We start from the raw sequence: 26,442 nt of genomic DNA, 5'->3' as shown, positions 1-26,442 counted from the left end.
TTGCGGCAAGGTTAAAACATATTGATCAAACTGAGGTTGGAGAGGCGCAAACCAGGGGAGAGATTCTTTGCTGTTTGAGTTTTAAGCTTTTTATCTGCTCGCCCCCAGGCCTGTCGAGGGATGTTAGCGGGATGCTGAGCTTTCACCCCTGCAGCCAATGCTGAACTTTGAAGTCTCTAAATGGCCTGTGTGTACATACTGATTTGATGGTAACACTCGAGCAAGACCCTCGAATGACACAGTGGGGCTACGGGGGGAGGACGGTCTGGAGAAAACCAGACTGGCTTTGTTGCAGCGTAAATCTGCTTCCCTCATTTGGAAATTAAGACTCATGGAGTTAACGCCGGGAACATATGAGAACCGGCTGTGCAACCTTTTTTTTTTTTCATGTGCGCTGACGGATCTCTTCATAATCAACAGGAGCTGTGCAACAGCACCCCCGTGCATACTAATACGAATCAAAGTGGCTCTCTGGATTATTCAGCCGAAGCACTGTGTTCGTTTATTGAATTAATAATTTGAAGGGGTCAAAACAGGACTTGTGTTCTGATTCTTGTTGGGATATTATAGTTTTAAAAAGAGCAACTGGCATTGATGCTTTATTTGATTGGGTAATTGCTACTGGAAATAATTTTAATTAAACTTAACTGGGGGTAATTAAAGAAGCTGTTTACCACCATGTTTTCCTTAAAGTGGATTGGTATAATTAAATATGCTAGTAACAGTGACACCCCCTCCTCTCCCTCCTGTTTTTTTTTTCTCCAATCTTTGTTAGGACACTGGAAACAAATGTAATGAGCTATTTCTCTGTCAGGAGGGAGGATTAGTGAGAAATTTGGATGTAGGAGAACCAGAAGGACTGTAAGCCGGCTGCAACAACTTTGCAACACGGCTCGAGAAGCAACACTCAGCGGCATTGTTTGGAAAGAAGTGACTGATTGATGCAGTCATGCTCTCCTCTCCTGGACTTCTGGGATTTGATCTCACGACTTCACCAGTGTGGAGACGTCCAGAGAGGAACACGACCTGCACGCTACCGGCTGAGCTCCTGCAAATCTCACACTCTGCACAACCAGCGGATCTACCAACTGAGGATCCAGTCTGATGCACTATCTATCAATCAATCAATCAATCAACCAATCAATTAATCAATCAATCAATCAATCAACCAAACACATCTGCTCTCCAGATCATGCAAAATGCTGTGAGGAGCTTAAAGATTAAAGTACAACACGCAACGTGAATTTCAATTCCTTTAGGCCTTTGTGTTTTGTTTGTTTTTTCCCATGTATGAAAAGAAGTTGTGAATCAGCTGAGCCTTCAGTAGAAATGCTGTTGTTGTTGTCGTTGTTGTTGTTGTTGTTGTTGGGAGGCGTTTTCTCAGCTGGCCCCTCACAGCTTTACTTTCTGGATTTTTTTCATAACATCATTTTCTACTTCTGTTTTGTGTTTTTCTCACGATGTTCCCCTGATAAACTCACATGCAAAAGACACACAAAGTGAGTTGTGTGAGCCTATAATGGAGCATGCTTCATAATTCAGGCCTCTTTTCAGCATGTTCTTCACCATTAATGGTGTTGCTTTAGAGTGTCTGGTTTTTAGCTCGTCAGAGGAAAAAGACTTCCTTCAGGGGCAAGTGAGAAACACAGCTAAACATCAAGGACAATATTCCACAGAGTAAATAAGAAAACTTTTCCATAAGCTCCCCCCAAAAAATAAAGATCCAAACTTAAAACTAACAGTAGAAGATTTTCCAGTAGAAAATAATGAGAAATACCTTTAAACCCTCACAATATGTACACAGAACGAATGAATTCAGTTGGGAATGTATAAAGAAACACCACAAAGAGCATATTATGTACATTTATTTTAATTCAAATCATAAATGTTCATAATTTGAGATTAAATTGTTTCAGGTTTTTCGGTGGTCAGTCAACAGAATTAGCATCATAATATTTCTGAAATGAAATTTCTGACTGCTCAGTGACTGAGCCGTTACTGTGGTTGTTTGCTGAAGACTTTGCCAATCGTCACCATTACAGCACTGAAATGTTCAATAAAACAACATGTCAGAATAGTACTAACTGAAATTTGTCATGGAGCCCTGCAGGACCCAAAAGCAGATTCACAGACTGGCGTCAGAGTTTATCCTCCAGTCCGGAGCAGAGGTGTCCTGAATGCAACCCACGGCAGAGTCCAGGAGAAGAGTTCAGCCGTCCGGGATGTGTGGGAAGTGAGGGAGATGACGGCACTGGCACGTCAACAATCTGGCAGCGACAGACTGAGAGAGAGGGTTGAAATACACACACACACACACACACACACACACACACACACACACACACACAGATGACTAATTATACAAGCAGAAGGACAAGAGCGCAGACACGCAGACCAGACAGAAACGGGGGAAGTGAGACAGGTCAGGGCCACAAATACTGGGCTTATAGTTTATCTTTATATTATTGCTATTAACTGCTTTGTTGGACCCAATGCATAAAAAAAACAAAACAAAAAAAAAAACATAAATGCTCGTCAAGCTCATTAGTTGCCAAAAAAAAAGAGAAAAGTTTTCATTATTCATGTTAGAAAGCACTTACTTTAAGTGAGACCTTTTCTTTTTATTTTATGGTTTGCAATTAAAAGATGAACTAAAAAAAGGAAAAGTCATTGGCGTATAGAACATGAGAGATCCACTGTTTAAGTCAGTCAGTTTACTCCTCTTCTTTTGTCACGTTCTCCTCACCACAGCTGTCATCACTTCATCAGGATTTGCACCTTTTATAGCCAAGAACATAGCAGCAGAAATGAATCTTTTATTCCACCATTTCCATTATTTCCCTGCAGTACAGTCCTGGCTCACATCAGCAAGCCATCAATATTCAAACGTTAAAGGACCGGTGAACACAAACCGCTTCATCTTCTGTTTGTACCCATTACTGACCTCCACGCCACCGTTCACATCAAAATGGGGGACATTTCCAAATCTCGTCATCAGACGAATGGTTTTGTTGAAGCAGTCACGGCGTCTCCACCTCCCTCTCAATTAAAGAGGAATCCATCGGCCAGAGGACCAGCAGGATCAGAGAGAGGGAGAGACGAGGGGGGGATGGAGGGAGGCGGTGGGAGGAGGGGGAGGAGAGGTTAATAATGAGTGGGGCTTGGAGAGGCTTCGGGGGCTTGGGGCGCTCTGCTCGCACCCTGACGCCCGGAGTTTAAGACGGCACCAGTCAAAGCGCGAAGTCGCCACCGACATCCCCCCGGGTGCTGCGACTGCCTCCCGGCCGGACCTCCAGACCCCGCCTGACCTCGGGGACGATTCCTCTCGCTCTCTAACCAAGTACATCCCTGGTTTTGGTCATGTCCCTCCCCTCCTCCCCAAGCCCACTCCTGTCCCCTCAAGCGGCAAGGCCCAGTTTGATTTCCCTATAAATCCTGGTTATGGAGCGTGGAAGTGACTTGATCCCATTATTCTCCTCGTATGAGAGCGACCAGAGGTGATTCAGAATGAAATTGTGACAGTCTGGTGTGTCCTCAGAGATGCCAAGACAGTCAAACTGTTACTTCCTTTTTTCTTTAAAACATTAATGCCAGGTTATCTATAAAGAAAATACTGTATGTCAAATAAAAGCGAGGATTAAACACATATGGCAGTCTTCTCATGTTCATTTGATTCTGCTCTTTTTTCCCTCTGCTCGTGATCGCAGAACGGACGTGTTGAAGATCTGCTGCTCTTTCACACCGATAAAGGCTGGAATATATTTTTTCAGGCTGTGCGACTGTGAAAAATGGCAATTACAGTGACTGATCTATATCAAAGAGTCGATCAAATCATTTGCGTTTGCTGCAATACACAAATACAATAGACGCTATCACAAGCAGCAAAGCCCCTGTGTGTGTAATTTGTATGAGATTGTAGGATTTCTTAAATGACTGATGGGAGGATAGTAAACAGGATGCTTTGCTGGGTCTTATATCTCACATCTCACACAATCTTTTAATTTAAAATGGTAACTTATTCAAATCCCATCTTTATATGGACACATGCACGTCTCTATATTGGACTCATGTTCGACTTAAAAGAAAGATTCTTATCTTTAACCAAGAGGTACTTCCAACCTACAACATTAGTTCTGCCCAAAACTACAACTGGGGCAGATTTTTAGTCTCTTCTCATGATTAGGCAGTCTCGACTGGAGCTGTGGTCAAAACACATCGGCAGAGCACAATTAGAGATAAAGCGCTGTTTGTATGCCTGAAAAAATGAAAGACAGAACCATTTGAAATGCACATGACTAACTGGGGAACTACAGCAAAGACCAACAGGAAAAATGAGCAGTAAAGGTCTTTTTAAGAACATAGACTCCAGTGAGCTTAATTCAGAAGAAAGTAACAAACAAGTCTTTGCCAGTGTTGTGTGTCTCTTCAGAGGTAGCTGTTTCACAGCAAATGGATTGAATTCTATTCAGTTTGAGTTGTGTACCACTAATTTCTACACATCCAGCTTTTAGTGGCTTTGCTGTTCTAAAAAGAAAAACTCCTTTTAAGCACAGAGGAACCTCCAGCAGATCGAGGCTACGTTCAGTCGACAACATTTGAACCAGGGTGGCCATACGTCTGGATTTAGGCCGGACAGTCCGGATTTTAAACACCTTGTCCGGCGTCCGGCGGAGCCTCAAGCCGGACGCTCATTTGTCCTCCTTTTTAGAGTTGCACTTGAATGCAACACTGCATCTCGTCCAATGGTGTAAGACTTTAATTTAAAGAAAGAAACGGGGTTAAAAATGATTGGCTATGGCTAGAAATGAATAGCAGTGTCACTCCATTCTCTGGGTTCTCATTGGTTAAAAAAATGTAAACCAGCCGCCCCTGTGCCCATGTGCTAGCTGCCAATCTCCTTGAATATCAACATGCCGAAAAGACGGACGTCATTCAACTCAGAGTGGTCAAAAGAGCACGCATTTATTAGCAAGAGCAACAAATGCGATTTACATGCTTATTGCACACTTTGTCGATGTGATGTTGACATTAGCGCCCAAGGAAAGGCGGCCATTGAAAGGCACGCGGCACAGAGAAGCACCAATGCAAAAAGTTGTATATATTTTTTGCACTGCAGTTTGAAAAGTTTTGAATAACTACACATATGAAAAAAAAAATCACCTTCTCAGGAATATTATTTTTTCCTGCAAACATAATTCCCCCGCCCCGACCTGTCCTCCTTTTTGATGTTGTGGAAATGGCCACCCTAATTTGAACTGACAACTATTTTTTTTTAGTTTTCTTCTCAAAACAAAGTCTCATGTTTACATGGAAATGGCACGCGCACTGGAAGTTATGTAGTTTCATGTTGATCCACTAGTGGACGCTGCTGTATGTTTAAATAATGAAACTGCTGCAGGAACAATACACTCTGAGCATGAGCAGTGGAGAACACAGACATTCATCAGGACAGAACACCAAGTTGAATTGTTGTTACAGTGACTGTCAACTGTAAAACTACCTAGTCCAGGAAAATCTGGATTGGGACCAGGACCAGGAGAATCTGGACCGGGAGTCATAACCCTCTGGAGGAAAACATTGTCCGATTGTTCATCTGAGCGTGTGCAGATGAAGTCTTTACTGCAGCCGTGGAGTGCAGGATCAGAAGTGTTTCAGAAAAGTTATGTTTTCTGCCTTTTCCATGGAGACAGGGTTGGAGCGATTTAAAATAAAGTTGTGTTTTCATGCCTCTGAGCACTGCTGTCAAGTAAATAAGCTCTATAACCAAAGGACAGTTCAGCATTTCCACTGGCATGAAGAAGACCGGACACTCAGAGATTTGTGTTTCGCCGGTTGGGGTTGGGGATCCTGCAGGAGGTAGTCAGAGAGAGAACACAGTCTGCCAGAGAGAAAGCACGAGGTGTCCGTTTCATGTAAAGGGGTCTTATAATTTTATTCAGAGTAAAGAGAAGACAATGTCATTCCTCTCAAGGTCCTTCAGTGATCTCAACCTTCAGCAGGTTAACTTCATAATGCTCCAGTGAGTTCCTTGCGCTGATGCAGCAGATCGTATTTTTAGGTGAAAGTTTGAGGATTTGTCACTGTGCATACGTCTCGCGCTTCATGGACCTTGCTGCCAGATTACTGCACGTTCACGTCCAGCCGGAGAGACCATGCATTTTCCAAACAGAGAGCTCAAATGCAAAGCTGGGTCCTCCGCTGTGACTTACCGGGTGCTCATACTGCTCCTGAGAGATCGATTACTCTGCACAGTGGCCCCGTTTATCTCTTTGAAGCTTCGTGACTTGGAGGAAACATTAAATGCTTCATATACATTTGGATATTCTCAGAAGGTACTCAGCCTCCAGTATGATCCCAGCTTCACGATGTCTGGCACCTGAAATCCCCGCCGTCAAAGTTGATGGGATGTTTGATCACACAATCCCCTGCATAGTGAGCACCTGTGTTTTTTTACACCCTCCATTTGCAGAGTTGACTTTCTGACTTTGAAAATGCAAACCAGTCAGGACAACTTTCTGCAACAAGCACCACATCCAGGAAGCATTCAGACTGCCGGGATCAACCTTGAAAAAGCTGCGTTGAGGATAAAGTATCATCAAGACGTAGCTCCGACGGTCAGCTTGACTCAAACCACTGGTGAAGTCGTGGTTATTGGTGACACTGTCAGACGGTTCGTAGCGAGTTGTCATTACAAAGGCGTCCTGGGCAGCGGCAGCTCCGCCTCAAAACTCACGTAATTGTTCAAATGACACTGGATGTCATGAACATTGGTAAACACGCCTTCATGTCTGTGACAGGTGTCACTTCATGGTTATGACACTGTCACTTCATTCTGATTGTCACTGTCAGATCAATGTCAAAGAGCACCAAAATAAACCAATGCGTGAAACCTCAAGTCGCCCATGTGACACTTATGAATAATGAATTCATCTGTTCTGAGTTTGTTACGGAGGTCTGAACCACACCGCTGGTTTTAAACCATTCAGATCATCAGCTAGATTAGAGAGTCCTCACATTCATTCAGTAATTAGCAGTGTTCGTTTGGGGTGTCTGCTCACGGTGGGAGAAGCGTCCGTGTATTTTCCAGTCTGGTTTCTCACGCTGATTTAAAGGACGAGTACTTCCTGCAGGAGCACACCTGATCTCATCGTCACACATCATTGCCAGCTGTCTTCTCCTCCCGCAGCCTCTGGACTATGAGACCAGGAGAGCATACACTCTGAAAGTGGAAGCCACCAACGTGCGCTCGGAGCCCGGCAGCGGAGGGCCTTTCAGAGACACGGCCACGGTGAAGATCGTGGTGGACGACTCCGACGAGCCTCCCATCTTCTCCAAACCGGTGTACTCTCTGGAGGTCAACGAGAACGCCCCCATCAACACGGTCATCGGGATGGTCGCTGCCCGGGACCCCGATTCCACCGGGAGTCAAGTCAGGTAAGCTCAGGATTTCTTTCTTAATTACTGGTTTAATAACCAAAACAAGATGATTTCTCTTTTAAACCTCTTTATCTGAGCCTGGCGGAGTGACGGGGCGAAGAGGTTAACAAGTGAGCTCCTCCAGACTTTAATGACGTGTTTTATTAAAAGGGTTGACACTAAGGCATGCAATTAAATCTTTTCCTGTGCCTGACCTTTGGAGTCGGTGGTAGCATCTTCAGCTGTGAGGAAGTGACTCTACGATCACTCTCATTTTCACTGAAGTACAAAAGGAAAAGAAGTTGAAGGCAGAACAACTTTCATGGCATGACCAAAGCTGTTATATGCTCTCCTCTTGTGTGACTTATTCTTAGAAATACCACAAGGGCACCTTGAGGATAGGTTATACAGGCAATTTCTCTCCCTCCATCTTGGCATTTCATTAATTCTCCAGTGACTTGCTGACCGCATTCCCGCGACAACACTCAACAGGTTGTGTGTAATTGCATTGCAAACAGAGAGCAGACTGGGTTTCATAGATTGGCTGAGGCTATAGAGCAAGGCCGGTTCCTTTCCTCCACTTTCTCCTTCCTTTTCTGGCACCATCTTCATGTTTAGTGATGAGATTGCCAGGAGGGACGGAGCCTCGAGGTTGCATGATGTCCCTGCAGCCAGCCGTGGACCTGATTCACTAAGATCTTTTTAAAATATGCTCGATTGCATTTTCGATGGATGAATTATAAAGAGATTATATAAGAGTGACACCATGAGTCACATGACGTGCAAACAAGACTATGTAAATTAGGGTTTTCCATACATTACATCATTGGTGTCAAAGTCATTTTAGTTCAGGGGCCACAAAGAGATCAGTGTCATCTTGATTGGGCTGGATCAGTAAACTAGAGCGGTAATCACCTTTAAATTTTACCTTTAAAGGTTTCCGTTACAGAGTATACGTGAGAAAAAAATAATATTTTCGGAAAACCAAACAATTACTGCAGGAAATGACTACAATCTCAAATAAAGTAAATTTTAATGAAACCTCCTGATGCAAAATCCAGTAAAATGTCCTTGAAACTTCCCGTCTAGCTGATGCATTATGCATGTTTTCTCTAAACGTCCCCTGACATCATGGCTCTGAGGCTGGCTTGATATCAACCGGGGGCGAGCTCACCAAAAGCTCAGCTCCTACCCCAGTATTTTGTTGTCTCTTAAGAAATTTTTTAAAAAAACACCACATTCTCACAATGTGCATGTTTTATGGGCCGTATTGTAGCCTCATGTGGGCTGGTTTTAGCCCACAGGCCTTCTGTTTGACACCCCTGCATTAGACCTCATAAACAAGAGCAGTCAAAACAAAACCTCACTTCTCAGGGGAACAATGCAGTGATGGAGATGATCTGTCGTCAGCACTGAACGCGTCTCAGGATAAAGTCTGAAAATACGAGTCGAGGGGCGCCAGCTGAGGAAATGTCTCTCACACGCGTTGGCTTGAGTCCGTCTTCATCGATCAGGGCCCTCCTCTCATGCTGAATGGCGCCTCTTCCTTGCTTGGAAATGAGCCATTTCTCCTCTCACATCTTAAGAGTATGAAAGTCCACTTTATTATTACATTTAATCAGCACATAATTGCACATTCTTCTGAATCGGGTGCATTATTAATGTATCATTGCTGAGATGTTTTTTTTCCCCCTGGCTCTTAATTGAAAGAAAAAGTGAGTAAATAATGAATGAGTGCGGCTGCAGATGGCAGTGGCCTGCTGACATGATCTCCACGCCATGAATCCGCCCAGTTATCAACATCCTGTCTGGGCACCGCCGAGCGAGCTGAGTCATCCTCACGCGCCGGTTCATTCGCCTTTTTTCACGTTCTCTCATTTCAGTGCGAACAGTCATTATGAGGCTTTTAATCAGCACCTTTTTTTAATCGTTTTGTGAACAAGTTGTTCGCTCAGTGGATTGTTTCTGAAGAGCTTTGTGTGACTGTCAGCCAATAAGAAGATCTGCAGTTAAAGAAGCAGAATAGTCTTTTCAAAATCTTCTCAAAAACTGTAAGATATGCTTTTGTTCCGAAATGTTCAGTTCTTTTCTCTTTGAGACAGCAGAATAACGACATTCAAACATTTGCAGACACCGGTAAAGCCAGTCATCATCAACAAAAAAAGATAGGAGCTTTCACATTTCACATTTCAAATGTAGCCTCCATGGTCCTCTTCAGGATGATCTATCACAAAATGATGAGTTTTATTGATCAACAAGAGTTTTCACTGCAGTGTGAGTTTATCTCTCAACTCTGTTAATACTACATATAATATCGATGAAGTTAATTCAAATAAAAAGTTGATTTTTAGTTGCAAGGTTAAATTAGTTAATGAAAATAAAATAAAGATTATTCTTCTAATTATTATTCTTGCATTACAATTTTGGAACATAATATAACAATAGGAACATTTAAATACACAATTATCATTTGCAGTAATTTGTTTTTCAAATTTTTAACATTTTTTTTTTAGTTTGTTTCATTGTTTTTTTTTGAGGTCATAGTAAATAAAAAGTTCTTTACATATAGAATATATCTTGTGAAAATAATATCAATGAATTACTATTATTTATCAGAATCATCACCATAAATGTTAATATTTTGTTGCTCTTTTAAAAACAACATGTTTTATTTTTTCTTGGTTTTCTTTGATTTATGAGGGGAAATTCAGACTTTTCTGTAAACTCCTTATTAAAAAACAAATCATTGTCGATTAAATTTAACACAATAAATTCTTGATAAATTTACTTCCAGTCCATCAATCAAAGACTTGAGATTTGATGAGAAATGAAAAATCCCTGACAGCAGAGCTTCCCTGGAACATGACTGCAGTCGGAATGTTCTCCCTGAACCCTGCTGCTGGTACCGAGTTCTGTTACTGCTTAGAAGCTGCTGGTTCGCGACAGTGCAGGCGTGAGAGGAGACTGGTTTTCTGTTTTTTTCAGTGTTGAGAGGACGACAGGGTGGCAGCAGACGGCTGAAGGTGGAGCCGCTCTCGCTGTCGTTCAGCAGCAGCAGTAATGGCGGAATTAGCGCGAGCTAGCGCCCTCCCGCCACCGTCTGAACCACTTCTCCGGGCTGATTACAATCGCTCCCCGTCTTAATCCTCGGCGCTCCCGCCTCCATGCCAAGCGGGCCCGAGCCCCGGAGCACTCGGGGGGCTGAGTGCTCTGGTGGGCTGCCATGTCCTCTGCACTCAGGAGACAAACAAGCCCTCAGCTGCACTTAATGCATCCAGCCAATACCGTTTCAGGTGCACTCCATGAAACACTCCCTCGGTGTGGCTCCTCTCTGGAGCCGCTGCCTCTGTCGTTTTCTACCTGACTGATCACAAATAAAAAGCTCTGTGACATCTGGCACTCACCGAGGCTGTCTGACACGAGCTGCTGGATTTCACAGACGGGCTTTCAGTCTACAAAATATTGATACTGTGATGCGCATTGCCAAAATCTGCTTTGGATTTGAGAGCAGTTTGGTTTCCATGCTTGTTTTTCATTTTTGAGGGGACATAATGGAATTCTGTAGAAGGAGGTTCTTTCTGCGGCGTTGTTACGGCACAGCTGACAGCTGACATGTTGCGTATGGTAATACAAGCAGTCCAGTACAGTGACGGCTTTGAAACGAATGGAAATCTCATGTCAGTTAGGCCAGCGCCTTTTTTTTTTTCACGGCTTCTTTTTCATCCCTCTCGCAGTTCTTTTGATATTTTCATATCTATATTATAGATTAGTCAGAAAATCACCTTCCCCGTAACAAAATGCAGCGTTCAAAACACAAATGCTCCCGAGGGAGAAGACAAAATGAGTCGGTACGCCTGCGACTCCCCCTAGAATTACTGACCTAACAACCAGCAGGAGGCGTTCTGGACTCTGAGGAGAAATAAAGGAAAAGACGAGTGCTTCCCATCTTTTCACCTCAAAAAGCTTTTTTTTTCTGTCAAAAATGACTGTAATTTATGGATTTTAAGTTGCATTTGTGTGTGGGCTGCTTCTCTCAAAACCTGTGTTATAAAGAGGAAAAAAACAAACATTGAAGTCTGACTGATGCATATGAAGATGTATCGATGGTCCTGGTCTTCTGCTCATCGGTTCCTCAGCTTTTAGCCTTTACAACGGTTTCTTCTCTCCGGTCAATCACAACTTTCTCACATAAATTCTTCTGATGCTTTTCTTTTTGGAGATTTCCTTGCTGTGGTACTGTATTCCAAGTTGAACAATAAGTCAGACAACATTATATTGGAGTATTTGATATTCGTGTAATTGATAGAGCACTAACATTGTAGAGTGGAGCTATTTATCTGACATTGATTTGCTGCAGTATTGGTGAAAAAAAAATCATTATTTGCGTAGACGTACTCATTTGACAGCCACACAGACAATGCGTTAATGCAACAACCTTCACAGTTTGTCTTCTTGGCGCTGAAGCTGCTCATAATGTATCTCTGAACTGCGCAGCCATGTTAGATCCAGTCAGGGAAAGCAGGCTGATCAATAAGAAAATGCCACCATTCCCAACAAAATAAAAATGGAAATTATTCCATCTGATTTAATTAAAATCTTGTGCAGGTCCTGACATTTTACGGCTGAAATGCACATAAAACCTTTATTCAAGCATAAAAACATGCTGAGACGGCACTTCGTACAACTCATTCAAGCGTCATATTTACTGTATGAACTTCTTCACTTTTTACAGTCTTTGACTGTTTTTATCGTCTTTCTGTGTCGTCATGTGACCTTTCACTGTATCGAGTTTAGTTCCCGTTTGCTCGATGATAGAAGATGAATGATTTGCTTGGATGAATTGCAAGCTTTGAGTTTATTTTCCTCTGTGAATTTGAACCATAATCTTTGAGGAATAAATAAGTCAATGAGGCTTTTCTCTCTGATCCCGGAGAAGAAAGTTAGCATGAGCAATGATCGCCGCCCCGGCTGAAGACGCTGCAGACCGCCACCCACCGGCTCCTGGCCCGCCAATGCATTCTGATTAGTGCATTATGTTTGTTTGACACCGGGCCGGGCCGGGCCGGGCCGGGCCGGGCCGGGCCGGGCCGGGCCGGGCCGGGCCAAACCGGTTAGCAGGAGGAGTGACTGTGCAGTAAAATATTTGGCACAAACAGCCTGGACGTGATGTTTAACCGCCGCACCGAGGTCAGCCCGATGCCAGTCAGCGGCCGGCGGAAGATAAAGCACATTTTGCTTTTAATTCTCTCCACATCACGCCGTGAGCTTGAGTGACAGGTGGCAGAACATTTCAGGGTCTGTCTCCTCGCTTCCACGTGAGGCTGTCAGGGTTTGACTGGGATCCACTCAGTCTGCAGGAGAGAGCCTGCTCCCAGGTGGTTTGCTGCTGTCTGCCTGTCTTGAAAGTGCTCTGCGTCTGCAGGGCAGCAGAGAGAGAGGGGCTGGGTGGAGGGGGGGGGGGTGCCGGGGGGGTCCTCATGGACCTCTCCCAGGCCACCGTCTACAGGATTTTACACCATTTCATCTCAAAAATGGAAATGTCACGGCTCGGTACATCTCCCCAACAATTGGAATCTGGGCCAGTGGTTTATTTATTTCATTCGCCGCCATTCTTCAATAAGCAGCAGCCTCCTCTCACATAAAGAGTCCCTGAGAATTTGTTTTTGGCATTTTCCTCCCTGTTCCTCCCTCATTTCTTCCACCTCTTGCACAAATACCACAGGACTCCTGGCAACAGGTTTTGCACTGACAGGCTGAGCAGCGAGGGGGGAGGAATGGAGGGGGAGGGGGGGGCAAGAGGGTGGGGGCAGCAGGGTGAGGAAGGGGGGAAGAAGTGGGGGCAGCGGGGCGAGAAGTGGTCAAGGGTTTTTATGCAGAGATTTAAAAAAAAAAATTTGCTCAGGATTAAATCATAGATTGGATTAGAAAGACTTTGAGACCCAGCTGGATGAAAAAGAAAAAAGATGTATTCTTAGTGTTTGGGGGGGGGTGGGGGGGGGGAGTGGAGCGGGGTGACAGATGCAGTTTGTCCTGCAGGGGCAGAAACAGTGGGATCAGCTGACGGCGTCCAGGATGCCTCCCTGCAGACGCCCCGTCTTGACGGAGTCTCTCCCTACGCCTTTGTGTGGGCTTGTCCCAAGAATTGGCGCCGCGCACGCTGCGACATGAAAGAGCGATTTCACAGCTTCGAGTGGCGTCGGAAAATTCTCTTTTATGTGCATTCCAATTTCATACCCGCTGCTTTGCTTCTTCTTCCTCTTTTCTCCCCTCCTTTTTATTTCTGGAGAGTCTCTGGTGCTGCCACTGTGTTTTTAAGACCGTGCGAGGCTGCAGGACTCAGAGTGTCGCAGGCGGGGTCGCAGAGGAGCGCCGCCGTCTGACAAACGCAGCCTTTGAAGGCTGCCAGCTCCCGAAAAAGCTGAGACGCTGTGTAACGTGTAAACAAAATCAAGGGCAAACCATTTAAACTGGAAGTATAATTGAAAAACAAGTATTTTGTTTGAGGAAAAATAGGCCATGTTGAATTTGATCAGGACTGGAGAGGAAGACTGGAGCAGAAGCAGCTTGGAAGCCTCTGGAAACGGGAAAGTATTGAATGTTGAAAAGGAAATGCTGATTAAAGCTTTGTCATTCATTCTGCATTATGGGTGCGATTTGGTGTGATCCTGAATGAAGCACGTCAATGTGCAGGTTGTGAGCATGAGCCTCAGTTTTTTTGAGTGAAAACATTGAACATTTTTCTCCTTCTGGCTCTGAGTTTATGGTACATTCACACTGGAAGTCACTGAAAATGGTACGTTCTGGAAATGGCTTCCAAAGTGCAGCATCATGGAAATGCATCGATCTTCATCTTTGTACAAATAGAAAACATTTCTGGAACACTCCTCACTCTTTTAGTACATATAGCACACCATCGTCTGCATACGTGGAGGACCGTCAGGAAGGACAGGACACTGTCAAGCCGCTGGACTCATCACAATACATCACACTGTCTGCTGTGTGTGTGTGTGTGTGTGTGTGTGTGTGTGTGTGTGTGTGTCTGATTACTGTCATGACATAAAAACTGCAGTGTTCTGGAATATATAGAATTTATCAGAGTATTCGACAGGAGTATTTAAAGCTGGGTTTTTGCTGCTTGAGGCCTTTTGACGTAAAACCCATCAGCATATGATTATCTCAGTAAACCTGGAAAATATCTACATGCTGTATGAGGCTGCGTGATTTTTACATGCAGCAGAGATTGTTTCATTCCGTCTTTCAGAAAGTCTTTGTTGGCTTGTGAATGTCACTCTGGTGGTATTGTCATGTGTTCTTCAGCCTGAGCTGTTAGTGTGAGGGGGAATATGAGGATGAGGGCCGAGCCGTGATGGTGAAAGGACATTCTTAAAACTGCAGCTCCTGTGGTGTTCCACATTCAAGGAGATCAGTATCACTGAAAAGTAGTCCAAGAAAGTTGAGTGTCTAGTGTATCGGTCACATTTTCATCTTCTTTAGCATGTAGCATGGTGGTGTGTGGACCTGGAACTCTTCAGGGAACAGCATGTAGCGCGAGTCAGAGTAAAATCCCCTGGATCCTCTCAGTTTTAGCATTAAAATTCAGATTTTAACTGTAGCCTGGGATTAATTCACACTGGCCGGGAATTGTTTGTTTGTTAGCTTGAGAAGAAAACAGAATCACTGAGCTGGAATCGGACAAGGTGACTTCTAACAGACAGGTCATTGGGTCATCTGCATTACATCCATTATCACGCCCCCCCCACCGTGGTTGCAGGGGTGTGTGTGGCACAGTGCCGTCCTAACTCATTAATGCGAAGCCTCCGGGAGCTATTGAGTGTTGACAGGTTCCAAACAGGGTTAACAACAACACGACCCCCCCCCAAAAACCACCACCACCCAACGCGCTTTGTTTTCTGCTGCTGACTGGGGGAGGGGTTTATTAACGCCCCCCACTGCTGCTGTGAAGCCTCTAATTATTCCTGGGATGATAATTATTGATTTCCTACTGCTTTTATTGAGCCGATCTACAGGTTTCCCTGTAAAGCGAGGCGGCCTCTGAGGAGCTGTTGTGTGACTGACCAGGCGAAGCTGCTGCTCCCTTCAAACGCCCTTCAAAGTTCAGCCTTTCCCTTCTTAAACTTGAGAAATAGAGTTGTGCTTTTTTTTTTTTCTTTTTTTTTCAAAATCAGTACAGAAAGAGAGAGAGAGACAGAGAGACACAGAGAGAAGGATAACTGTGCAAAGATGCAACGACCCTCCAATCAGATCCATGTTATCAGGTGCAGGTGCAGTTGTAGTGTTTCAGGAAAGAAGTTTTTCCTCATCCGTAAATCTAATGGTTTGACTTTTCCACCCGGTGTTCGGTTTGCTGACGTCTCCCTCTGGTTTGCAGGTATTTCATCGATCGGCACACGGACATGGAGAGGCAGTTCAACATCAACGCAGACGACGGGAAGATCACGCTGGCCAAGCCGCTGGACAGGGAGACGGACATGTGGCACAACATCACGGTGACCGCCATGGAAGTCAGTAAGTAGCTCGCCAGCCACAGGAGGTGCATGGCCTCCTGTCAGATATTACCCTCAGTACCAGATCACTCCATCAGGTTCACTCTTCATCACCTCCAACCAAACATCTCTTCACCAAAACATTTGTTTCTGCCACTTTTCATCAGATAGGAGTCAAATTGATATAAATCATGTTTAAATTCCAAAATAAGGACAAGACTGCAGAGAAATACATAGTTCACACATATTTACTTGTTATGAATTTATGAGATTAAAAAACTACGTTTTATGTTATTACATCTTTCACTTTCATTGCTTTTAACCCTTTTAGCTACGTTTAGCTCTTCTACAGTTTCAGACAATCAGCTGTTTTGGTGATTTTGAGCTATTTTTCGTCGATCCCCTCACAGCTCCTCAGAATGACTCCCTTTAAATCCAGAAGCATGGAAAGCTGATGCTTCTCTCGTGTGTGTTTCTGTGTGTGAAGAGCTGCGTGCAGGAGCTGCAGACCTCCGCCGTGGCCGACCTGCCGCACGCTCAACGTCACCGCTTCCGCAAACATCCGAATCCACAGAGGCATTAAATACGTTAATTTGCTGAGTTTTGATTGAATTAAACAGCTCGGTAGTCAATTTGTGGAAAGTGCAGGAACATTAAGACGTATCAAATAAACAGTTTTAAAGACATGCTCCAGAGTGGATTGCTCCAACGCCAGCATCCATTACAGATTAAAGAACATCTGCGAAGCGCAGAAACTCACTGACTATGTGGAAAAATCTTGCCGGCAGAGCTACAAACAGCTCCGACCATATGTAAGGCTCTATTTGCATACAGATTGTTTCGGGGGGGCTGTATGTTGTGATAAAGCTTAATGTACCCCTCAAAGCTATTGGAAGAGAAATTTACACAGCTTGTAACTTTTTTGTCTCCTCCGTTTCTGTCTCATCCTCGATCGGTCCTTTTCTTTCCTTAATCAAAGAAAACACACATTAATTGTGGATGAAAGCCCCCCGATCGCTGTCATAATGTCCTGGCTGTGCCGTGCGGATAAAACCCGGTGGAGGAGCTGAATGTCTCGGCTGATAAGCCGCTGGTCTCGTCACGTCGTGGAAGCGCCTTTTGGCAAGGCAACTGCAGCTGGAGATAGCGGCATCTCTGAACTGGAATTTACCAGAATGTGGCAGTTTTTATTTCCACGAGAAGAAGGTGGTGTGTCCTCTGGTGTGAGAAGGAAAAGATGTGCCATTTGCCACCCAAACCAAGCCGCCTCGCACCGATTCACATCTGACTAATCAGATTTTCCTCCCTGTCTGCCGCTGCCGGAGGGGAGGGCAGACCACTGGAGTGGGCAGGAGCTCCTACCCCCCGTCCCCCATCCCCACCCCCCATCCCCACCCCACACCCTCCCTCCACTCTGATCCATCCATCACTGTCTACCAGGCTGTCAATTTCCCCTCACCTCACTGCTTAGCTCTTCTGGAGACGTCTCCTGGAAGAGCCGAAGGGCCACAAATTTCACAGATTCGCTCAGAAGAAACTTCAAATGAAACTCCAGAATGCACAGGCGCAGCAGTCCAAACACAATCCTGTATTTTGTGCAGGTGAATCAGTACTTAGTGTCTCCTCTGTGAGTGTTGTTAAAGGTTTTGATTCACACGTTAAGTTCAACGTCTGATTGATTACACAAACCGAGTTTGTTACAAAAAGAAGAGCAGGATCGATCAGACACCATGGTCTGCTCGGAAGACGACTTGCAGACAAAATGAATCTCTCCCCAAATCAAAGCTCAGTAATTGATTATAAAGCTCTAATTAAACAACACATTGCTGTATGTGCACATCAGCCATGACGCCCCAGTCCTGCACGTGGAGATGTGGCTGATTCTCCCTCTACAAACGTTACAATGCGTGGAACTAGCAGGCTTTTAGCACACCAACATCTCAGAACCATTGATGAGGACAATCAGACACTTCAGTTTCACAGATCGTCAGTGTTAGTCTTTTCTTTTGTTTTCTTTTGTTTTCTTTTCTTTTTCTTTTTCTTTTTTTTTTTTTACAGTCAAAGCCTTCATCTGAGTTTGGAAAAAAAAAAACATACAGACACTGGTGCATCAAAATAGATCTCACTGGAAATGATGGAACATAAATATCAGAAGGAAGTCATTTCAAAAATACAACATTGAAATACTGATATAAAAACTGAAAGACTTTTCCTTTGAAAATTTTCTTTTGTTAAATTTTCTTTTGGCCTTTTGGTCCTTGTCTGTTTTCCTTTTTTCTGAGGTTTATTTAGGAAATATGTAGATGCTGCACATTTTTTCTATTGACATAAAGTAAAACTGGAGTCTTCAGCAGAGATTGGAGTTCAGAAAATAAAGCTGCTGTTGTGGCCGCAGCGCCACGGCCCTCAGAGGGCCACATTAATACATAATTGTTTTAAGAGTTGCCATTTGCACCGCTGATTAATAAACACACTCAATAGGGAGGGGGATGTGTGGGAGCTGGGGGGGATTTTAGTGGACAGACTCTCGAAAAGGGCCTGTCAATTACCCCGCAATGAATAATTCCAATCAAATCTAATATAATTAAACTGCCTTTTATTGTCTTTTTAGACTGCAGTCACCGATGACTCATTAATATGCATGTTTCAGCCCTCATGGTTTAAACATGACGGTGTACGGGGGATTTTTCAAAAGCACTTTGAATTGGGAGAGGGTGGTTTTTTTTTTTCTTCCCTCCTCTGTTGCCTTGAGTCCCGTTTCGCACCGTCGACACCGGCTGGAACGTAGATTGATGTGGCTTATCATCTGGCCTCCCATCAGCTCAGGAAATGAAGGGAGGGATAAAGACGGGAAAATAAAGGAAATAAAAACTGGGTCACAGAATTTTGCTGGGAATTAACAACTAACGTATTTATTTTTTCTCCTGTTATCTATCTATCTATCTATCTATCTGTCTATCTATCTATCTATCTATCTATCTATCTATCTATCTATCTATCTGTCTATCTATCTATCTATCTATCTATCTATCTATCTATCTATCTATCTGTCTATCTATCTATCTATCTATCTATCTATCTATCTATCTATCTATCTATCTATCTATCAGGGAATCACAGTCAGATATCGAGGGCGATCGTGGCCATCAGGGTAATGGACATTAACGACAACGCCCCTGAATTTGCCAACGAATACGAGGCCTTTCTGTGTGAAAATGGAAAACCCGGACAGGTAAGAAACGGAGCGGCTCATTCATCAAAGCGGTGATCTATCACTTTCTTACTCTCTGTCCTTTTCTTTCTCCCTCTCCTCCCCCGTAATGATTGGCCACAGTGAATTATAGGCTATTTATTTCACCGGGAAACTACCGAGGTGGGAGTAGCGCTTTCTCTCTCTCCGTGCAGCGGCCCTCCCTCGACACGGTGGCGCGCCGAGCAAAGGGGGAAATGAGAGCAGTCAGGATTGATCAGAGTGGATCATAATTCAAGACTGTCTTTCATGTCCTCCTCCAGATGGCACAATGCTTCTCCCGGCCAAAAACCCTGGACGAGTGCTTTGCATTCTCCCTCTCATCAATCGACCTCATTCAGCGGCCTTGCGTGCATACAATAGGGAGTTTTATTGAAAAGAAGAACAGGGGGGAGAAAAAAGAAGAAGAAACGCAACCTGAAAAGAGGAAAAGTGTCCTGCGGGGTCTGAATTCTAATTCCTAATCAATCATGGAGACGTACAGTGTGATAAGACCTCTGATGACAGATTAGCAGATCGAGCCAGCAGCCTGAAAGTGTGCCAGTCTAGACAGGACCTCATTGATAATAATCTGGAAGCTCCGGGAGTGAATCGGTCCTATATTTCATCACATGTGATCGGAGCACACTGTTGCGCCGGAGCAACCTGCAGCGCGATGAATCGGCCGCCGTCGCACCGAAGTCTCACCGCGTCCCGTCCTGTCTCCGTCTTCTCCACACAGGTGATCCAGACGGTCAGCGCGGTGGACAAAGACGACCCCGTCCAGGGCCACAGCTTCAACTACCGCCTCGTCCCCGAGATGCTCAACAACCCCAACTTCACCATCAAAAAAAACCCAGGTGAGAGAGAGCGAGGAAATCAGCAGAAACTAGTGGCTTTGTGGCAACATGGCGGACGTCTCGCTGAAGTTTTTCAGCGGCTTTCCAGTTGAATGTGTAACCCGCGGCGTGTTCGCCGTACTGCAGAGGAAATCTGGTGGATCAGTGTAGCTCACAATTAGCAGATGTGAAATTGTCCGGACACCAGCTTCCTCTTTACTCCCCAGTGCGTTTTGAGGGAAGCTAAATGAATGGGATCCAAATGGCTTTTCCTGGTCGTCTCACGGCTCAATGTAGGGTGACTTCCCAGGAGCTGTTGCGGAGTGGCAGATGGCACTAAATTTATTTGCTAAGTACTACGATTGGCTTGTTTTGCCATTTTACCCCCCCCCAACACACACACACACACACACACACACACACACACACACACACACACCACCCCCACCCACCCCCGATTCCTTTTTTTTATTTTTTCTTCTGTTCCTCATCTCCAAGTGGGCCGTGTTCACAACAACACTGTGTAATGTTGTCGGCTCGGGGCACAAAACCAGAGAAAAGTGGTCATATGGCAGCAGCCTTCTGTTTGGACGTGGCGGCTCTGGGCTGACTCGCTGCAGTCCCTCCGATGGAGGGACGAGCCCATAAAAACCAGGTCATCCAGTGAGAGGTGTCCCCCTCCAACATTCAACTCCATATAAGACACTTATAAAATCTATATTTCTATATTTTCTATATTTACACGCAACATTTTCATGTGAAAGTGGAAAATGTGGGTGGGTGTCTGTTTACATGACAACGGTGCTCAGAACCACTGAAAAACAAAGCACGCTACATAAAAGCACAATCTATTAGCGTAAGTATTCAGTTCAGCAGAATTCACACAAGATCTAAGCAAATCAGGCCCATGGTGTGTGTTAGCATGGTCTTGTTTCAAGGACAGATTTAACACTTGAGTTTCTTAAAAAGGTGCATCAGGTAAAGCTTTCCCCATGCCTCAGCGCTGCAGCTTTTCATGAGGCGCTCTCAAAACACAACTCTGCTTTTCATCCGGCTGCGCCTGAAACCACGGTAAATATATGTTGTGGTGGAGCTCTGTATATTACACACAACATCAGCCACTTGTGTGTGTTGTTAACGTTGAGCCCGCTATATGCCGCCATGCCCCCCCCACCCGAGCACGCCACTTCAGCGGCTATTTCCATCCGAATCGGCAGCTGGGGGAGACACTTCAGTGAAGAGCGTCGGGCTCCCGCGGGCCGCTGCGCGCCGCTTTTGTTTGCCGTGATGAGTCTAATTGTGGGGACTGCGCTGTGAAGAGGTTAGAGGTTTCCTGCCACGGGAAGAAACGGCGAAGGCTTCTGACCGCCAGCAAACAAGACATCCAGCACACTGATAGCAAGTAGGCGGGGTAACAGCAGAGCGATTCACCCGGCCTCAAACAAACATTATCGCCATCGTGATAAACATGCAAACTGCTCATAACATCAGACCCTGTGATTGGAATGCAGCAGTCCTCTTCACAAACAGAATGTAACCTTGTTGTATTCAATTAGCTCAAAGCATCTTTATGGAGCTTCAGTCTGCATTGCATTGACAGGACTTGTACAAGATTTTGATTATAAATAACACTTGTATGCCTCCTCTGTGTTTACATTCAATTAAATTCAATTCAGTTCAATTCAGTTCAATTCAATTCAATTCATCCATCCATCCATTTTCTACGGCTTATCCGGGGCCGGGTGTCGGGGGCAGCAGTCTCAGCAGGGATGCCCAAACTTCCCTGTCCCCAGACTCTTCCTCCAGCTCCTCTGGGAGGATCCCAAGGCGTTCCCAGGCCAGCCGAGAGACATGGTCTCTCAATTCGATTCAATTCAATTCAATTTCAGTCCAAACACAGTCTTTTCAAGAGACTATAAAGATCAACCAAGGATTCCACATGAGCAGGTAGAACCTGCTGAAGCAGACTCAGAGGACACTCTCTGGTCTTTGGTGTGATTAAGGGACGAAGGAGAGACAAAGACAGGACAGAGAGACAGATTGTGTGGAGGGATTCAAACCCAGGTACTCAATTCAGTTGACATGGGTCCACTCGCTCCGGTCTAAACCTACAGCTGTGTCTCTAGAAAACGGTCAGCATCAGTTAATCCAGAAAATGAAATGAATGAGGTGAGATGAATGAAACAGTTTGAAATGGTGCAAATGGTTTCATGAGTTCCAGCTGTTCCCTTGATAATACCAGGCAGAATACTTGAGAGAACAGAATGAACTGACCACTTGGACAAAGGAGGGATTGTCTTCCAAGACATATAATCCACTCAGGTTGACCTGATACGTCTTTATTGTGTTTGTTCTTAAGCACAAGGAGTGTTTATCAAGAAAGCCGTCTGAGTGCCAACACAGCCTTTCTGAGTGATGTTTATTCTACACACACCTGCGACTCTGACATTTCATTTGCAGAACAGAAAATTACAATCAGCCTAAACTATCAAGAAATCAAACCTGCGGTATGTTAAAGTGGCAGGGAGGCAGACTCATTCTTTCTAGGCAAATACAGGCCTCCAGTGCGACCTCTTTTGCTCCCTCTAATCCTTTGATGTGGGGTTATGAAGCATTCAGGGTCTCCTGGTCGTGTGCCGTCGCTCAAATAGTCGGGAGAGACTTCAGGAGTCTGAACGAGCTCAAACTGTTAGTGTCACTTCTGCTGTCACTACTGTCATTTGCAGCCTCCCACATATTAAGTTATTTATAGACCAATTTTAATTTAAATGAGGCTTTGCTTTTGTCGTGGCGCTGATGAATATTTCAGTGTACACAGTGTTCATGACAATCCAACAGCCAGCCGATGAAACACCGTTAATGTGGCCTAATATGTAATAAGAGAGAGAAGCGTTGTTGTAGCTGAGTGAGCGGAGTGTTTGAAGGTTATCTGCACAGCTGTCTCCCTCTTTGAGCCACACACTCCTTCTGTGGACGGGCTGACAGGCAGGACGCATCTTCTTCTATTTTTAACATCAATACTTGCCAAGAAAATGCAAAAACGACCTGTATACGGGGACATGCCCCGCCGGTTTACTACACCACGGTTTATATTCGCATTCTCGCTCGGCGCTGCTGAGTGATCCAAATGAAATGGGACAGGTTGGTGCTCACAAAGCAGAGCGTAGCACTTTGTGGCAGCACTAGTAAGAGAATAAATCTGAGCATATGTTCACATCAATTACAGATTGTGCAAAGCAAATAATTCTATCATGAAGCGTTCCATCTTTTGATTAAGTTTGCTCTGTCAACGCGGCCCTCCTCTCGATCTGCCCCCCACCCCCCCCCCTCATATCAGCACACCCTCAAGCATCGAGGCAAAGGTTAGACGATCAGAAATCTTGTACGTTCTCCTTAAGATCCTCTGGAGGAGCTTCTTGTGGGAATGCGAGTGTTTGATAAGGCGAGCGGGGGTAAAGGAGTGCCAGCTAATGAGCTGACAGCTTCACAGAAGTGTCATCAAAGAGCAGCTGGCACCTTTCTGGGTCGACATGTGCCATCTCCGTAGCCAGTGTCACCCGCCACGGCCCCGTCTCCCCCGTCTCCCCTCAGTCCCTCCCATCTCAAAGGGAAGCGGACTGCGAGGGGACACTGAAGATCAGGCTCAGCCTCCCTGCAGGACTCCCAAACTGGACTGTTGAGGAATAGAAGGGAAGAGCCCGAGCGTGCGGATGCTAAAACGATTGATGTGAAATTAGTTTACACTCACGCCGCGCTGATCTTCACACAGTTTCAGTAACAGGACTTCGGTCTGTCACCGCCGTGAATAATAATGGTTTTTCACCCGTCAGTGCCAAAAAATTTCATCTCTGCGTTTACGTCTTCTCCTCCCTGACAGACAATTCAATCAGTGTTGTAGCCAAGCACGATGCCTTCCGACGGCAGAAACAGGAGATGTACTTCCTGCCAATCATCGTGACCGACAACGGGAACCCGCCGATGAGCAGCACCAACACCCTGACGATCCGAGTGTGCGGCTGCAGCAGCGACGGCACCGTCCTGTCCTGCAACGTGGAGGCCTACGTGCTCCCCATCGGGCTGAGCATGGGCGCGCTCATCGCCATCCTGGCCTGCATTATACTCCTGTTAGGTGAGGTTTTTCATCTCCACATCGTGCTATTGTATTACAGTGCAGTGCTGTAATAGAGGCGGATGTTTAATCTGACCTCAATAAATGTTCCACTTGAACCAAGAGAAAATCCACTTTCCAAAGCTTGAACTGGATTTCCTGTCCTTCCCCTCTTCCTTCCCGTCTTCCTTTCCCTCTTCGTCTTTCTTCCTGACAGTAATAGTAGTACTATTTGTGACCCTGAGGAGACACAAAAACGAGCCTCTGATTATAAAGGACGATGAAGACGTGAGGGAGAACATCATCCGCTACGATGACGAGGGAGGCGGCGAGGAGGACACGGAGGCCTTCGACATCGCCACGCTGCAGAACCCGGACGGCATCAACGGCTACCTCCCGCGCAAGGACATCAAACCAGACCTGCAGTTCATGCCGCGGGCGGGCCAGCACTCGGGTCCCAACGGCGTGGACGTGGACGAATTCATCAACGTCCGGCTTCACGAGGCAGACAATGATCCCACGGCGCCGCCTTACGACTCCATCCAGATCTATGGATACGAGGGCCGGGGGTCCATCGCCGGCTCCCTCAGCTCGCTGGAGACGGCGTCGTCAGACTCGGACCAGAACTATGACTATCTCAGAGAGTGGGGTCCGCGCTTCAGAAGACTCGGGGAGCTCTACTCTGTGGGCGAGAGCGACCGCGAAACCTGACCTTTGGTTTGCTGAGAGGAAAAAAAAAAAGACCTTGGAGATTTTTTTTCTGTCACCTACTTGTGTAATAAACGCTAGGGGGTTTGCTGGCTTTTAGAAACAAGTGTTTAAAAATAATTAAAAAAAAAAAAAACAGTTCATAACAAGGGAGGCCACCTTTTTGTATTCTTTTTAGAGTGAGGTATAGCAGTCGTCATCCACTATGTCAAGCGCATTGTACTTGTTGAGCCAAACAACGTTTTTATTAGGAGATCTATGATTCTTGTGGAGTGTACCTTAGATTCCGTTGTGGAGTGTCTAGCAGTATTTTGGGTGTTAGTCATTTGCAGTGACTGCCAGTAGCAGAAAAAGCCCTGCTGATGCTGGTGTTTGCCAGACGAGCGGGCATCCGGGTGCTCTGAAGCTTGACGGGACATCATGCTCCATGGACATCAGGCTGGACCTCAGAAGCTGCAGAGGGACCCGGCTTTTCACTTCCTCCCCAGGCCGTCCAGCTGATCGCTGAAGGGAAGCAAAATGGCCACGATAAAGCAATATATGGTCTACATTACAACGATGAATGTATGTATGATTTGAAAAAAAAGAGGGAAAAAAAAAAGAAGCAAAAACACAAACCAGAATTGGCTTTAAGGTGACTTTAATATGATTTGATATGTTCTCTGGTGGCCACATTTATAAACTCTCAGAAGCCCGGAAGGCTTGCTTTATACGACTCTTTGTATTTACACGCTACAGGTGTGGGTCGCAAATGTTACTCGCCTATCAAAGACTGAAGTGAAGAGAAAAAAGAGAAATGTAGAAACTCTGAGGCCTTCTTTTTACAGAAGCAAGATTAAATACAATTGTAATCTACTGTTTTTTGACAAGAGATGTGTTGATTCTTCATTATTGTTCTCTCAGTTTTTGTATATCTGTTCTTAAGTCATTTTTTCTGTGCTGACTATTTGAAGTGAGTGTGTTTTGATTATTTCACATTCTACTGTTTTTTCCCACCACTTGATCACTACTTCATACCAGCTGAAGCATATCATGAATTTATCGCTGTTCTAGACTAGATGCAAGCAGGCGAACAAGAGCTCTAAGTTACTGTAACAACACAGAAGAACTAATTTGGACTGCAAGACTGGCGCCGTTCTGACAACGGGCTGATTCTCTGTGAAATATTTCTCATAATAGATTCCTAGGTGCGGCCCATGAGCGTCTGAGCACAATAGTCTAATTGATACCAGAGTATGTCGACGCCCCCTCAAACATCCGATCTCATTTAGGAAACCCAGATCGCTTTAGTCCCAGAAAAACGACGACACAAATCCAGAACATGTGCATATTGTGCTTACACTGTATGATATCAATAAAAAAAAAAAAGACTTGTACTGTACATAGAGTTACTGCTAACGTCATTAGCTTTCAATGAGGTGGTAGGTTTTGTCTCTGCACGTTAGCTCTTGCACATAAATGAGAATTTCAGTGGCACTACAGCTGCGTGCGTACTCAGTTCGTACTGATACAGTATTATGGCAGTTCTCGGTAGACTAAACAATATATATGGAATAGTCCTACATGCAGATCATATTTTCTACTGTGCTTTAATGCTTATAAATGTGTATGTTCAATTATTTACTCCCTGTACTGTAA

The 26,442-nt window shown here is 45.0% G+C and overlaps 1 protein-coding gene across 2 annotated transcripts in view; it reads left to right on the top strand.

Annotated features, from left to right (window-relative positions):
• cdh8 (cadherin 8) overlaps positions 1–25,381 on the top strand; it is a 143,709-nt gene extending 118,328 nt beyond the window's left edge. The window contains exons 7-12 of one of the 2 annotated variants that reach the window (XM_030099133.1): positions 7,187–7,434; positions 15,806–15,942; positions 19,031–19,152; positions 19,892–20,009; positions 23,866–24,117; positions 24,320–25,381. In XM_030099133.1, coding sequence (XP_029954993.1) covers positions 7,187–7,434; positions 15,806–15,942; positions 19,031–19,152; positions 19,892–20,009; positions 23,866–24,117; positions 24,320–24,807 — 1,365 coding nt within the window. In that variant the 3' untranslated portion in view covers positions 24,808–25,381. Of the gene's footprint in view, positions 1–7,186; positions 7,435–15,805; positions 15,943–19,030; positions 19,153–19,891; positions 20,010–23,865; positions 24,118–24,313 lie in introns of both variants that reach the window. The other variant, XM_030099124.1, reaches the window with a different exon arrangement.
• The last annotated feature ends 1,061 nt before the right edge of the window (positions 25,382–26,442 follow it).

Source organism: Salarias fasciatus, chromosome 1, assembly GCF_902148845.1.
Source record: "Salarias fasciatus chromosome 1, fSalaFa1.1, whole genome shotgun sequence".
NCBI lineage: Eukaryota > Metazoa > Chordata > Actinopteri > Blenniiformes > Blenniidae > Salarias > Salarias fasciatus.
This window is presented reverse-complemented; position numbering and strand designations above follow the sequence as displayed.